Source organism: Portunus trituberculatus, chromosome 24, assembly GCF_017591435.1.
Source record: "Portunus trituberculatus isolate SZX2019 chromosome 24, ASM1759143v1, whole genome shotgun sequence".
NCBI classification, from domain to species: Eukaryota; Metazoa; Arthropoda; class Malacostraca; order Decapoda; family Portunidae; genus Portunus; species Portunus trituberculatus.
The window spans coordinates 19,274,489-19,286,988 of record NC_059278.1 but is presented as its reverse complement, the minus strand read 5'-3'; the positions used below and the strand labels follow the sequence as shown (position 1 = coordinate 19,286,988).

The 12,500-nt window shown below is 43.7% G+C and overlaps 2 protein-coding genes across 10 annotated transcripts in view; both read left to right on the top strand.

Annotated features, from left to right (window-relative positions):
- Positions 1–2,914, top strand: part of LOC123508122 — a 14,563-nt gene extending 11,649 nt beyond the window's left edge. For all 4 annotated transcript variants that reach the window (XM_045261619.1, XM_045261620.1, XM_045261618.1 and 1 more), the window contains 2 exons: positions 1–98; positions 654–2,914. The exon at positions 1–98 is cut by the window's left edge and continues 47 nt beyond it. In XM_045261619.1, coding sequence (XP_045117554.1) covers positions 1–98; positions 654–1,530 — 975 coding nt within the window. In that variant the 3' untranslated portion in view covers positions 1,531–2,914. The remainder of the gene's footprint in view (positions 99–653) is intronic.
- A 1,078-nt stretch (positions 2,915–3,992) lies between these two features.
- On the top strand, positions 3,993–11,981 carry LOC123508117 (E3 ubiquitin-protein ligase RFWD3-like). 6 transcript variants are annotated; one of them, XM_045261605.1, is made up of 9 exons: positions 3,993–4,409; positions 5,744–5,814; positions 5,975–6,131; positions 6,682–6,740; positions 6,919–7,126; positions 7,305–7,360; positions 7,988–8,080; positions 8,431–8,803; positions 9,346–11,981. In XM_045261605.1, the coding sequence occupies exons 3-9, from the start codon at positions 6,035–6,037 to the stop codon at positions 10,803–10,805; spliced, it is 2,346 nt and encodes a 781-aa protein (XP_045117540.1). In that variant the 5' UTR covers positions 3,993–4,409; positions 5,744–5,814; positions 5,975–6,034; the 3' UTR covers positions 10,806–11,981. The 6 variants fall into 6 exon arrangements, with proteins under 6 accessions (XP_045117540.1, XP_045117539.1, XP_045117541.1 ...); XM_045261604.1 differs by having other exon boundaries at positions 3,994–4,409; positions 5,988–6,131; XM_045261606.1 differs by having other exon boundaries at positions 3,994–4,409; positions 5,572–5,814; positions 5,988–6,131.
- The last annotated feature ends 519 nt before the right edge of the window (positions 11,982–12,500 follow it).

Genomic DNA, 12,500 nt, shown 5'->3' with positions numbered 1-12,500 from the left:
CGGAGCGCGTGCGGCCAGCGGGGTGCTCAGTTCGTCGGGTCCCCGTGTCTGTACCGCCCAAAAGCTCGCCACTACCCCATGGTGACCCCAGTGCACAGGTAACACTCCATACTCCACGCCACGCCACGCCACACGGCCATGCAACACGGGAGGAGTAAGGCAAAGGAGGAACTGTTGATCAAAAGGGTTCATGATGTGTATTAGTATTCGTAGTATTAATGGCTATGCAATTTGTAAGAGTAAATTTATGAGAGAGAGAGAGAGAGAGAGAGAGAGAGAGAGAGAGAGAGAGAGAGAGAGAGAGAGAGAGAGAGAGAGAGAGAATGCTAAGCTTAGATAACACAAGGAAATATTTCAACTACATAACATCTATTTATTAAATTGTTATTGTTGACAATGATTTTACTTTTAACGGTCACTTTATTTCTCCTCCTCCTCCTCCTCCTCTGAAAACAATACTTGCATAACAATTTGGTACATACAAGTACGTACAAGTATAGCTACACAATTACTGACTGAAATGAAGCTAAACCACTCCAGTTACCATGTTACGCCAACACTGAATACAATGCCCTGAGCGATGCGTTCGAACACACACACACACACACACACACACACACACACACTTACATATCTGTGTTTCTTTTCCTCAGGTTCCAGCGCATCGAATCCGTACAGGCGGAAGGGCGGCGTGGTGGCGAGGCAGGGCGTGGCCGAGCAGGGCGGGGACGGCGGCTCGGTTCCTCCCGCCCATCAACTGACGAGGATGAGGAGGAGAGTGTTCGCGTGCCCCTTGGTGAGACAGCGGCCCCAGATGAGGCATGCCTGACCCGCCTGAGCGTGCCCTCCACTCGCCATGGCCGTAGGACCTCCGCTAACTCCTCGGTATACTCTCGTGTCCCCGATAACTTCAATTTGTTCCGGATGGGCGGCATCAACTGGTGCGTGTGGGCAGCATTCATCGTGGTCACCATGCTGCTAGTACCCGCCCACCTCTATCTAAAAAACTTCCACTACCGCGGCGAGTTGGTGGGCATCATTTTCGTGGTCATCTTGCTGTTCCTCGTCTGCTTCTCAGTGTCGCTCTTTCACACCAAGACACGCGCCATCTTACTCCATCGCCTCAATCTGGAAGACGATGCCCGCGGTTGCGCCCTTGATCAAAGCAGCGCCTCTCCTGCTCGTCGCCGCCCGCTGTTCGCCACGCCCACCCTGGCTCACCGCCGACTGGTGCGTCACCTCCCCTGCCCCCCAGTCCGCATGTCCATGTCCACCCCTGATCTGGTAGACGGCCACGCCCTTGCCCGGGACAGAATGGCGCGATCTCACTCCCAGGCATCACGCGGCGTCAGTTACGGCATCTTGAGGCCCCACGACACCAATGACCACCGCCTGGAGACACCTCTCGCCTCTGATGCCACCACTGACCCGCCGCCCTACCACGTGGCCATCCTGCTGCCAGCGCCCACTCACGCCGCCGCGCCCAGGGAATGCGAGACGCCCCCGCCTGCCTACGACGTGGTGCAGTGATTCCCACCATCGCTCACACATGGACGAAATGCAAGCAGAACACGACGCAGTGCCCGTCCTTACGGCTAGCATCCATTCGCTGTGTCAGTGCAAACTTGCATAGGCTGAAACACACCCTGTGCATCAATGTGAAGCAACTGAGGCGTTCATTTTGTCATTTTTTTCCAGGAAATGATCACTCTGTCACTCGGCTGATCTTCGGGAAGAGGCCTTCTCAGGTCTGTGTAGATCTAGCCAAGCTTTCGCCTCGCTAAGGCATCTTCATAGCAACAACAGCTGGCTTACGGCCTTGTGATGGCTTTGTCCATTATCCTTTGGGAAAGTGAGACGGCAAAATGTGGTTCTTAGTGATATACTCACAGAGGCCACTGGCGTCATTCAACGACTCTTTTTCCAGTATAGGGGAGTTAATGGGGACGTCAGTTTTTATTTTCCATGAAAAATAACAACGGCGCCTGCTGCTGGTGTATGTCGCACTGCGCCGCACTGAACGAAGAGTCTCGCAAAGCACACAGCAGCTCCAAAGAAATTATTTGCAAGTGACGGAATAAAAAAAGAATAAGCGACTTTAAAATCAAACAGCAGTAGAGTCAGAGTGCACTTGCAACCACTGCTGCAACTTTCACAATTAGAACGATAATGTAACAATAAACAGAAAAAAAAAAAAACATGTATTCGCAACACAGAGGTAATGGTATAAAAGAAGGAGCTGCAATGTACTGATGGAACACTTACAACAACTTTACATCAGCTTTCACTAGTGACTTAGTGACTTTTGGGTTACTCTACATACCTAATCTTTTCCTGGGATATAAGCAATCAAAAATAAGTAAGCAAAAATCAAGCTGGTGCGATCAAAGGTTATATTATAGCCATTAGCATGCTGAAGCTGAGAGAGAGAGAGAGAGAGAGAGAGAGAGAGAGAGAGAGAGAGAGAGAGAGAGAGAGAGAGAGAGAGAGAGAGAGAGAGAGAGAGAGAGAGAGAGAGAGCACTTTCCTCAGTACAATAAAAAGCTACGCACAATCTTCCCTTCCTCCCTATTTCCTCCATCTCCTTTACCTAATTTTCCAGTGACATTCCATTAGCACGGCAGGTAACACGTCCTTGCCCATCACGGGAGGAGAGGGAAGCAGAGAGGCTTGTGATCTATAAACAGAAGCAGATGTGCACGGTGCAACGAAGGACGAGAGGTGAGAAGCATGAAACTCACCACAAAGCATGTTCTATTATACCAGGATAGAAGGGAGAGTCTCGAGCTAAGGCGTGTTAGGTTTGTAGTCACGTCCCATGCAGTATCCGCTGGCGTGGGCTGGTTCACGAGTTATTGTTGCACCCAGATACCCCACCGTAGCTCTTCAGCGTTGGAGTAAACATTTTATAAACGCTCGGTCTTTCTTTGCCCACTTGATCAATCATTATACCATACACAGTGAAAAACGAGAATATCACACTAGTTAGATGCCTTCTCTATTTCATAAATATTCATTCTCAGGTCCCTGAATCTTTGCTCTCTCTATTCATAACTTATCAACTTTCAATAAATGAGTCAGTTCTGTCAATATGCTAAAGGTAGTGAAGACGAGATACTGATTGTGGTAAATTATAAGACAACTTGAATTCCATCAATAACTGTTAATAAAAAAAAAAAAAGGTTATATTTTTATAGGTTGAAATGGTGGGAGAGAAGGGGAATAATTTCCCGGGTGGCAGCCGCTCTGGTTTCGTTCTAGATTACCTCAAGTTAATGCAAGATGAACAACAGGAGTATTGGTGGAGGAGGAAGAAGAGAAGGAGTGGTGAGGAATGTTTACGTAAACACATCAGGACATCAAAATATTTTGCTTTATTTATTTATTTATTATTATTATTTTATTTATTTATTTATTTATTTATTTATTTATTTATTTTTTTTTTGCATTGGTAATGTGGTGGTGAAGTTACAACACCAAACTCTCACTCTCTCTCTCTCTCTCTCTCTCTCTCTCTCTCTCTCTCTCTCTCTCTCTCTCAGGGATGTAGTCACTTCTCTTACAAACCTACAGTAATTGAAGTACTGGCACACATCCTACACACAGGTGGTCATATTTCCCACACAAAAATAAGTATCCAGCACATCTCCTACACAAAAATTGAAAATCCTGCAAAGCACATCTACAGATTTCTAGAGTAGTGACATTCCTACACTCATAAATCTGTTCTGTCACATATCCAACAGTGACACAGCATATCTTCTATATTCGGTGTTTCTGGATTACTACACTCCTGACGACCTTGACCAGTCAATAAATACTTATGTAGCTTGATATATGTCAGTCCTGCACAGGATCGCTATCATTCAGAACTGAGTTAACTCGAGTTTAGTCTCAACCCAGCAATATTTGTTTCTCCATTCGACCAGACAGATGGCATTTCTTGTACTCCACTGCTTACTTACTACTCCATTTAGTTGTTGGTCCCCTTTTATGGAGTCTAGCCACCTCAGTACTACTCATCTACAGTTCTTGGTTACCTCTCGATCCGTCCCTTGTAGTGAGGGAGCAAATCGTTTAAAAATTCGGATCTTTTATGTTCATATAAACTATTGTAGTGAACTTTAGAGGAGGGCAAATATACTAACAACCAATATGAGAACTAAATAATACCATGGGAAACTTTTTATTTGATTTAATAGTGGTGTAGTCATTTCTCGTCGTTTTGTCGCCAAATACACGTGTTACCCTTGAGAAGGTACGCTCAAGATACATTCTCTGTGGCAAATGGTAAACACGAACAGAGCGCGCAAAGAAGCTTTTACCTAACCTGTGAAAAGCTGTGATAGACTAGTGTTTTCACCTCCAAAGGTCTCCCACAACCTTCACCAGTTACCTGTTGACTTTAGGTAAGAGATGGTGACACTTGATTCTAATTGACACATAAAGGGGTTGTTTATTTTGAACGTCATGTGAGGGGAGGCTGTGAGAGTGGAGCGGGTAATCCTAGAGGTGGTGAAGTTTGCAGAGCCTCAACTCTATTGGCCCTTGCTAATAAAGGATATGTGGCCTCCTTGATCTCGTCCACTGATAACACTTTGCATTATATATCGAAGCTGAAAATGTGATAAGTAATTTATGGAGAGAAAAAGCGAGATGTTTATGTAACTCATCAGCGTGTTTCACTCTTCATTTTGGCTCAAAGATAAAATCTTACTAATAACGATTCCTTGTGTATTATATTGCCGTCTGTGTCCAGAACAAGTAGCCTTGGGGAGCGAGCGGAAAAGTGAATTTCTAGGGTGGGGAGGAGGCTAAAATAAATTAAATTTGAGAACATTCAAAAGTCTAAGATGAAAAAAAAATATATAGTATACTATGCTTTAGGCGATATCCTTAAAGCTCAGTCAATAATCAGGTGATATCAACGTCCCTTATCTCCACTACACTATGTTGACATTTAAGTTACTATGTACTCTATCCTTCCTGGTAAAATTGCATTTAAATACAATAAATCTTGTCTTCTTTTTCTCTTTTATCCCAATAAACTAGGGAACTTGGTGGGAAAGGGATTTTATCATGGAGGAAGCCAAAATGTTTGGACATTTAGTGGAAAGTCTGAGGATGATATGCATATTTTGACAACAAGGAGCTTTCTGGCCTAACCTAATCTTATCTCACCAAGCCAAGCTTAATTGGGAGGCTTGCCCCACACTGGAAACTCCCTAATGTAATGCAACTTAGTGTAACTTAATTGTGGGGGCTTCACCACTCTTGGACATCCTACCTAAGGACACTAACTTAATGTAACCTAAGGGAGGGAGTTGGGTCAATGCCCCCTTAAAGACATTATACACAATGCAGTTTAAACCAGCTGTTTAAGTGTGTCTCTGGGGTTCACTGGGATTCCCCTACCAGTGCCATCTCTCCATAGATCACAGGCTTGCCTTCTTTTTTCCAACCGTGCTTCACTTTACCCTCTGTCTCTGTCTTTCTTTTTCTTTCTGTTTTACATATAAATTGATGTATTTCCAAAATTACTTTCCGAAATCATTCTAACTTTTGTTCCAGATCATCATTGAGGTAAAAATCAAGGCATGTTTTATGTAAAAGTTTCCTGCTATCCTAAACGTGGCACATGAGCGGGGGAGCACGACCTTGCCGCTACTTGCACCTGATCTCACTTGCCAGTCTGTTGATCATTTGCAAGTGGGTTTAATATTCCCCTGTTGCCTTTCTCCAGAGTGCAACAAGATGTCATCTTCCTGTAGCACGGACACCTAGACACAAAGAACAGGGAGCCTTTACTGCAAGGTGGGTTATCTTCTTATTTTGGACATCACTTGCAAACCTTGTTATGAAAAATAATACTTCACTATCATGAAAGAAAAAAAGTGGATGTATGATATTAAAATAACATTAGTGTTTTCATCTGCAGGATAAGTTAGGTTGATTTAAGTTAACTTTCATTCAGTTAATTCCTTCAGAATCTAAGAGAACGTCAGAAAAATTCTGAAAGTGGCGTGAAGCACTGATGACGGAACAACTGGTTCCTCTTGAGGCCATGGAGGTGGATTATGACTCTGATGCTACAGAGGTCATCGACATCACCCAGGAGGACATTGATGATGGTAAGAATGTTGCAGCAAATTGAATTGTGAACTAATGAACAGATTTTTATATTGTGATCTTTAAAGAAAGGAACTTACTGTCAGAATGAAATAATTGCATCTTCTGTTACATGAGATATTTGGATTTGGGTGAGGGGGAGATGGAGGCTCTTGTGTTGTGGCTGTTCCATTGTAACATCACAACGACATTGAAAAGTAGATTGATTTCCATAATATCATCATTCACTGGTAAGCTGTGGAACTCCCTGCCTGTTTCTGTATTTCCATCTTCCTGCGACTTGACTTCCTTTAAGAGGGAGGTTTCAAGACATTTGTTCCTGGCTTTTGGCTAATTCTTTCAAATTTTTTTAGGGAACCTGCAGTTCCAGTGGGCCTTTTTTCTAATATTTCGTTGCCCTTGGGAGTTTCCCCTCTTGCATAAAAAATAAATAAATAAATAAACAAATGAAAAAGAAAAGAATTAATCAGATTAGCACATTTGTTCAGTGTTACTCTGGTCCTGCTCATGAAGTGTCACTCACAGGCTCATTGATATGTATTGGTGTTACAGATGAAAGAGAGGAGGATGAGGGAGGCAGCAGGACTCCTAGTATTCTTGAAGTAGATAGTGTAAGTAATACTTCATTGTTATTTAACAAAACTTAATGACATCAGTTTTGAACTATTTATTATAATTTTTCTTTTGTTGCATGTTACTGATGTTACACCACGGATGTGTACTGATGTGAATCACAACCAAACTGAATTCTTGATACTGCAATTTATCTTATGGCTTCTGCAATCTTAGGAGGATGAACCAAGCCCTGAGATTGCAAGAACAGCATCAGCACGAGTAGCAACAGCAGCAGTAGTGGCACCAGCACCATCACCACCACCACTGGTACCAGCACCAGCACTGGCAGTGGCATCAGCTCCGGTAGTGGCACCAGCACCAGTAGTGGCACCAGCGCCAGCACCAGCAGCAGTGGTGGCGGCAGTGTATCTGCTATCAGACAGTGAGCATTCTTTTGTTTGTCTAGTTATTTGTTGCAAAATGTTGACCAGACAACACAAATAATTTGGTCTATTATTAATTGATAATAAGAATATTATTTTTGTGCCTTAGGCCAATTTATTGGTTGTCAGTCTGGTGTTGAGGTTTTACTGAGAGGCTGATCAGCACTGGTGTTTCAGGTGAAGGGGGGGAAGCAGATGAGGAAGGCAGCAGCACTCCCAGTGCTCAAGAATCTGTAAGTTTACTAGTCATCATATAATATTAAAGAGAATGATATACTGTACATGTATTGACTTACACTGGACTACTACGGGAACCTTTCAGTCATTTTTCACTAAGGAGCAGAAATTTGTGTTAGACCTTTCCAACTCTTTTCTTGAGATCTTGTTATCACAATTAAATTAAAAATTTGCATATTTGTTTAAGACAAAATTATCTATCTATGGTGCATCTATACACCAGGCTGAAGTCCTCTTTAGAGATGAGCTGCCATGTCTGAATAGAAAGATACAAGGGAATAGATTCCTATCCTCTCACTGTGTCTTCTTTTGTGGTCATTTATGGTATGTTCATTTACAATATGTTGAGAGATCACTTTGTGGCAAGATCTCACATATTACTTGGTGATGTCAGAGAGGACTGCTCACCACTACAAATGTTTTTAACCATGGCTTAAGTAAGATTTTTTACTTTGTATAATAAAAAAGAAAAGTAAAATTCTGTGAACTGCAGAAATTCACGGTTACATTGAAGCACTCAAATAGTGTATTGGGTCTGATCTCTTCATCTTTTGTTGTAATTCCTATGTCTAAATAGATAGATCAAAGTTGCCTGTTGTAAAAATTATTTCTAAATTCATTAGGAAGACACAGAAAACAATGAAACCAGAAGTAGAAGATCAGCAGCACTGCACGATTCAGATCTGGAAGAAGAGGAACAGCAGGAAATTCAAGGGGTCAGTCTGACACAAGTTTAGTCTTTTCTCTTTTAAATGTCCTTACATTTTTTTCTTTTGTAACATTACATGTACCAAGATCAGAGTTGTAAAGACAGCTAGTATGAAGGCAAGGCTTCTTATTATGCAGCAGGTGTGACCATAGACTTGGTCAGTTGTTCTATTACTTGGGGCATCTTGATCAGAGAACACATTTAGTCTGATTCTTCTCATGAACTTTAGTTTGTATGGTTGCACTTGTCTGACTACTGGAGCGACAGGTCTCTTCAATATCACAAGGTAGAGTTCCAGATAAGACTCTCAAGTTCACTTAGGTTGCAGAAAATTACAATCTTTTGTTTTGCCATTAGCAGCAGGGACAGCACTCAGTAGCAACAGCAGCAGCAGCAGCAGCAGCACCGGCAGCAGCAGCAGCAGAGGAACCACTGCAGCCTGAGGAGCCACAACATCCATCGTCCTCCTCTCAGGGAGGTCACAGTTCACACCCATCTCCTACCCCTCCTCCCTCTGTGCCACCGGATGGTTCTCAAGCCCAGCAACAAACTATACCAACACTCTTTAGTGGGCTCCAAGAAAGAAGATCTTCTGTTAGTGTTATTTCTGTTGGCTCTAATGTTGAAGACAGTGATTCCAATACAACTGAAATGCCCAACACCCTGGGAGTGGCTGGACCCAGTACCTCAGCTGTCCCCTTAAGCTCTACACCTAAGAAACAGTCTGCAGGTACTTCCTCCCTCGGGCCTCTCCTGCCTGGATTTACTTTTGTATTTGTTAGATTCTTGTAGAGTGTTTTGCTGCACTTTTGGAACTACTATGACCACTTCCTTTTCTTGGAAGTCCAAATGTTAATTTGTTCTGATAGTGTTTTCCAAGAGTAGAAAAGTGGCCAGTCTTTGCTACCTATAAAACTTATTCTTGCATATTCCTGTCTTTTCCATCTCTTGACCTTTAACATCTTTTACTTCCATTCCATGTTTGACATTATGTCAGTATTAGTAGTGTAGTGCTACGTATCATCTCCTTCTTTGTTTTTCCTATTGTCTTTTAAATTTGTGATATGATGAAGGTCTCATTACTTTGTAATCATCAACCATTTTCTGTCAAAAGTCAGGGCTGAACAGTAGCCGTCTTCATGCATGTTTAGGCAAGTCTTTGTTTTGCTGGCTTGATATGTTATTAGGTATTTAATTCTGAACATACCCATTGAGTACCACTGTTCCTTATTCAGTGCATTGTAAGTTATGAGAGTGCATGTTGTGCTTCAGATGCAGCCCCAGCTCCACCCTCTCCAGAAAGTGATGATGAAGGACAGACCTGCCCCATCTGCTTTGATCCGTGGACCAACAAGGGCGATCATCGCCTCTCCTCCCTCAAGTGTGGCCATCTGTTTGGCTATGAATGCATCTCCAAGTGGCTTCAAGGAAGCACTAAAAGAAATAGGGGAAAATGCCCACAGTGCAATGCTAAGGTTACCAAGAAGGACATCCGGATCATCTATGCCAAGAACATAAAGGCTCTGGACACAACTGAGAAAGAGAAGATCATGAAGGAGCTGGAGAAGGAGCGGGAGGAGAAGCGAAGGTTGGAGGTTGAACATGCTCAGACCAGGCTAAAGTATGAACTGAAAAGCCAGCTAGTGGTGAAGCTACAGGAGGAATTAGAGGCACTGAAGGCATCGGCCTCAGGAGCACGTCACGCAGGGGTGTCGTCCTCCAAGCCTGGGGAGTCCAGCAGTCTCAAGAAGAGGTTGGTATTCAAGGAGTGGATGGAGGTGTGTCGGGAGGGTGGGTGTCGTGTGATGGCCTACAGTGAATGGCTAGGCATGGTGGTGGTGTCCATGCCCAGCCAGGTGGGCATGTTTCCTGGGTATGGCGTTAAGAAGATTGACCTGCTGACTTTTCGAGTTGAACGCTATGTGCCTCTTCATCAGAAGCAAATTCGGGATCTGGCATTCAGCCCAGCCAAGCGCAACCTGCTGCTCTCAGTGGGAATGGATCGAATGGTCAAGATCACCAACATCTCCTCCAATGCATCAGTGGCACAGTTCATTGCCTCTGCTCCTGTGTGGTGCTGCTCCTGGAGCACCACCGAGATGACTGTGTTCTATGTGGGTACAGCCTTTGGCCACCTGCACCAGTATGACACCCGGAACACAACCGGCCCCACGGCCACCATTGAGCTGCCCGGCTCAGGCCCAGCTGTCTCCATGACATACATCCACCCGGGGCCGGACTCCTCCCTGACATGGGATGGCCTGCTGGTGGCACGTTTACAGTCATGCTTTTTTGTGGAGGCTGGGACATCAGGAGAAGCCAAGAGTCACCAGCTACCCCTGGATGGCACCTTCACCTCAGTGTCCAGTGAGGACGATAGCTGCCATGTGCTGGTATCTTGCCGCCCTTCACAGCGCCACCCACACGCCCGCCACACGGTGTGTTTTCTGCAGCAAGTAACATCTTCGGAGGAAGGTGAGACAGAAAGGCGGACAGTGACGACCCAGCCAGTATACACTTTCCAAGGAGGCACCACTCAAAAGGTGCTGACTCGCTCCATACTGGCATCCCCACCCTTCCCAGGCTGCAGCCTGCTGGTGTTTGCCAGTGATGAGTCCACTCAGAGCATTTATGTGTGGGAACTTAGATCCATGAGTTGCCTGCAACAGTTGCGGCACCCAGACACTGTGCTGGATCTGCTGCAGGTGACTGTTAGGGAGACCCCTACCTGATGGCACTCACTGAGAAGGGTGTGAGGGTGTACTCCTGGGATAACTAGTGCAGGTGAGATGGAGGGATGGGGTGGGGGGGATGGCAATACCAAATGACTTGTAACTTCATCGGTGGAGATGGTGGTCTAGCCACATTACACTGTCATTGATTCATATGGCAGCCTCTTCTTGCTCCCACCCATCTGTTGGTGATGGATTGATTATGGCCTGAAGAGAAACCTGGATGTACCTTACTTACTTCATGATGTCTTCACCAGGCTCATGGCCTCTTCGTTTAGGCTACCTGATAACTTGGTCATTCCTGTCAAGTCTTTCCAGGTCTTCGGTTTGGATACAACTGCTAGCTAGAAAATAAATATAATGATATTGCACATATAATGTAACTATTCAAACAAATGAGGAAGGTCTAGACCGACTTTAATTTTTTATAAATTGAAAAGTTTTCATTCTTTTACACAGAGTAGGATGAACATCCAGGATTTTTATTCTTTTAACCCTCTGAGATGCAGAGCCTTTTATAGATCCAGGACCCAAGGCTTCAGGAGGCAGCCCCTCTTAATGTGCTGCCGATTAATAAAGATGATAATAATGATCACATTAAAGACATTTTAAAGGATGATGATCAGACAATTATATCTTCTTCTATTACTCAACTGTCCTTCTCTTCTACTTCGAACATTCTTGAGTTATCCTTACTTATGATCTTAATTTCAGACTTCACATTTCATGTGCGGCTAAAACATCTATGAAGTTAGGCATTCTGAGTCATCACCAGTTTTTGTCACCCCCAACACTTGCTAACTCTGTATAGGGGGCCTTCTCCACCCATGTATGAAGTATGTTCCATACATGTAAGGGGAAGTTACACTCATACCAATCCTTTATCAACTCTTCTCTTCTTACTGACTGTCTTAAGCCTCTTTCTCATTGCTGCAGTGTTTCATCTCATTACTGTTACTACTGTCGTATTGCCCTTGGCAGTGCCCCTATACATAATGAAATTTCATGTGATGACTTGCAGGCCAGGATTGCTTGAGGTCACCAAGTCATTAAACAATTTACCAAATTTATAAGCAATTGCATAGCAAATTGTATTTTTTTTAAAAGTAAACATTACGGGATATGTAAATATGTACTTTTCTATTGAATTTTCATAAAAAATCAATCTGAAAGCCAGAATTGTTTGAAGAACCTTTCCATTGGCTGGAGTCTTCCTTCTCCATGATTGTTCCATAGTTACAAGAGGACACTGCACTGTGATTTGCTGATTACTGGTGTGCACCGTGCACTGACATGCATGAGTTGCAGCATTACTACCTTCCACAGGTGTTACTCAAATTCTTGGACAAGGGTGGGAAATTCAGTGAGCCTGAGGAAAATCATGATAGAATAATTACATGTACCACAATTTAAGTGAAGTACATAATGCTATGCCACATGTGCTGCTGGCTGCTGTCACTGCCTGCTGACCATTATATTTAACACATTTCATGTACTTTGATCAAATTAATGTTGTATATAAGAGGTACAACATACGAAGTGTGTAGAAGCTGCCAGCCTCCCTCTAGGGCCTAGGCACTGGGTAAATGGAGCAACGACACAAGCTCAGTGGGCCACTGCTTTTCAGAAACCATATAATACTGGTTTAAAAATGGAAATTCGACAACCAAGAACCAACCGTTTACAAAAGACTTT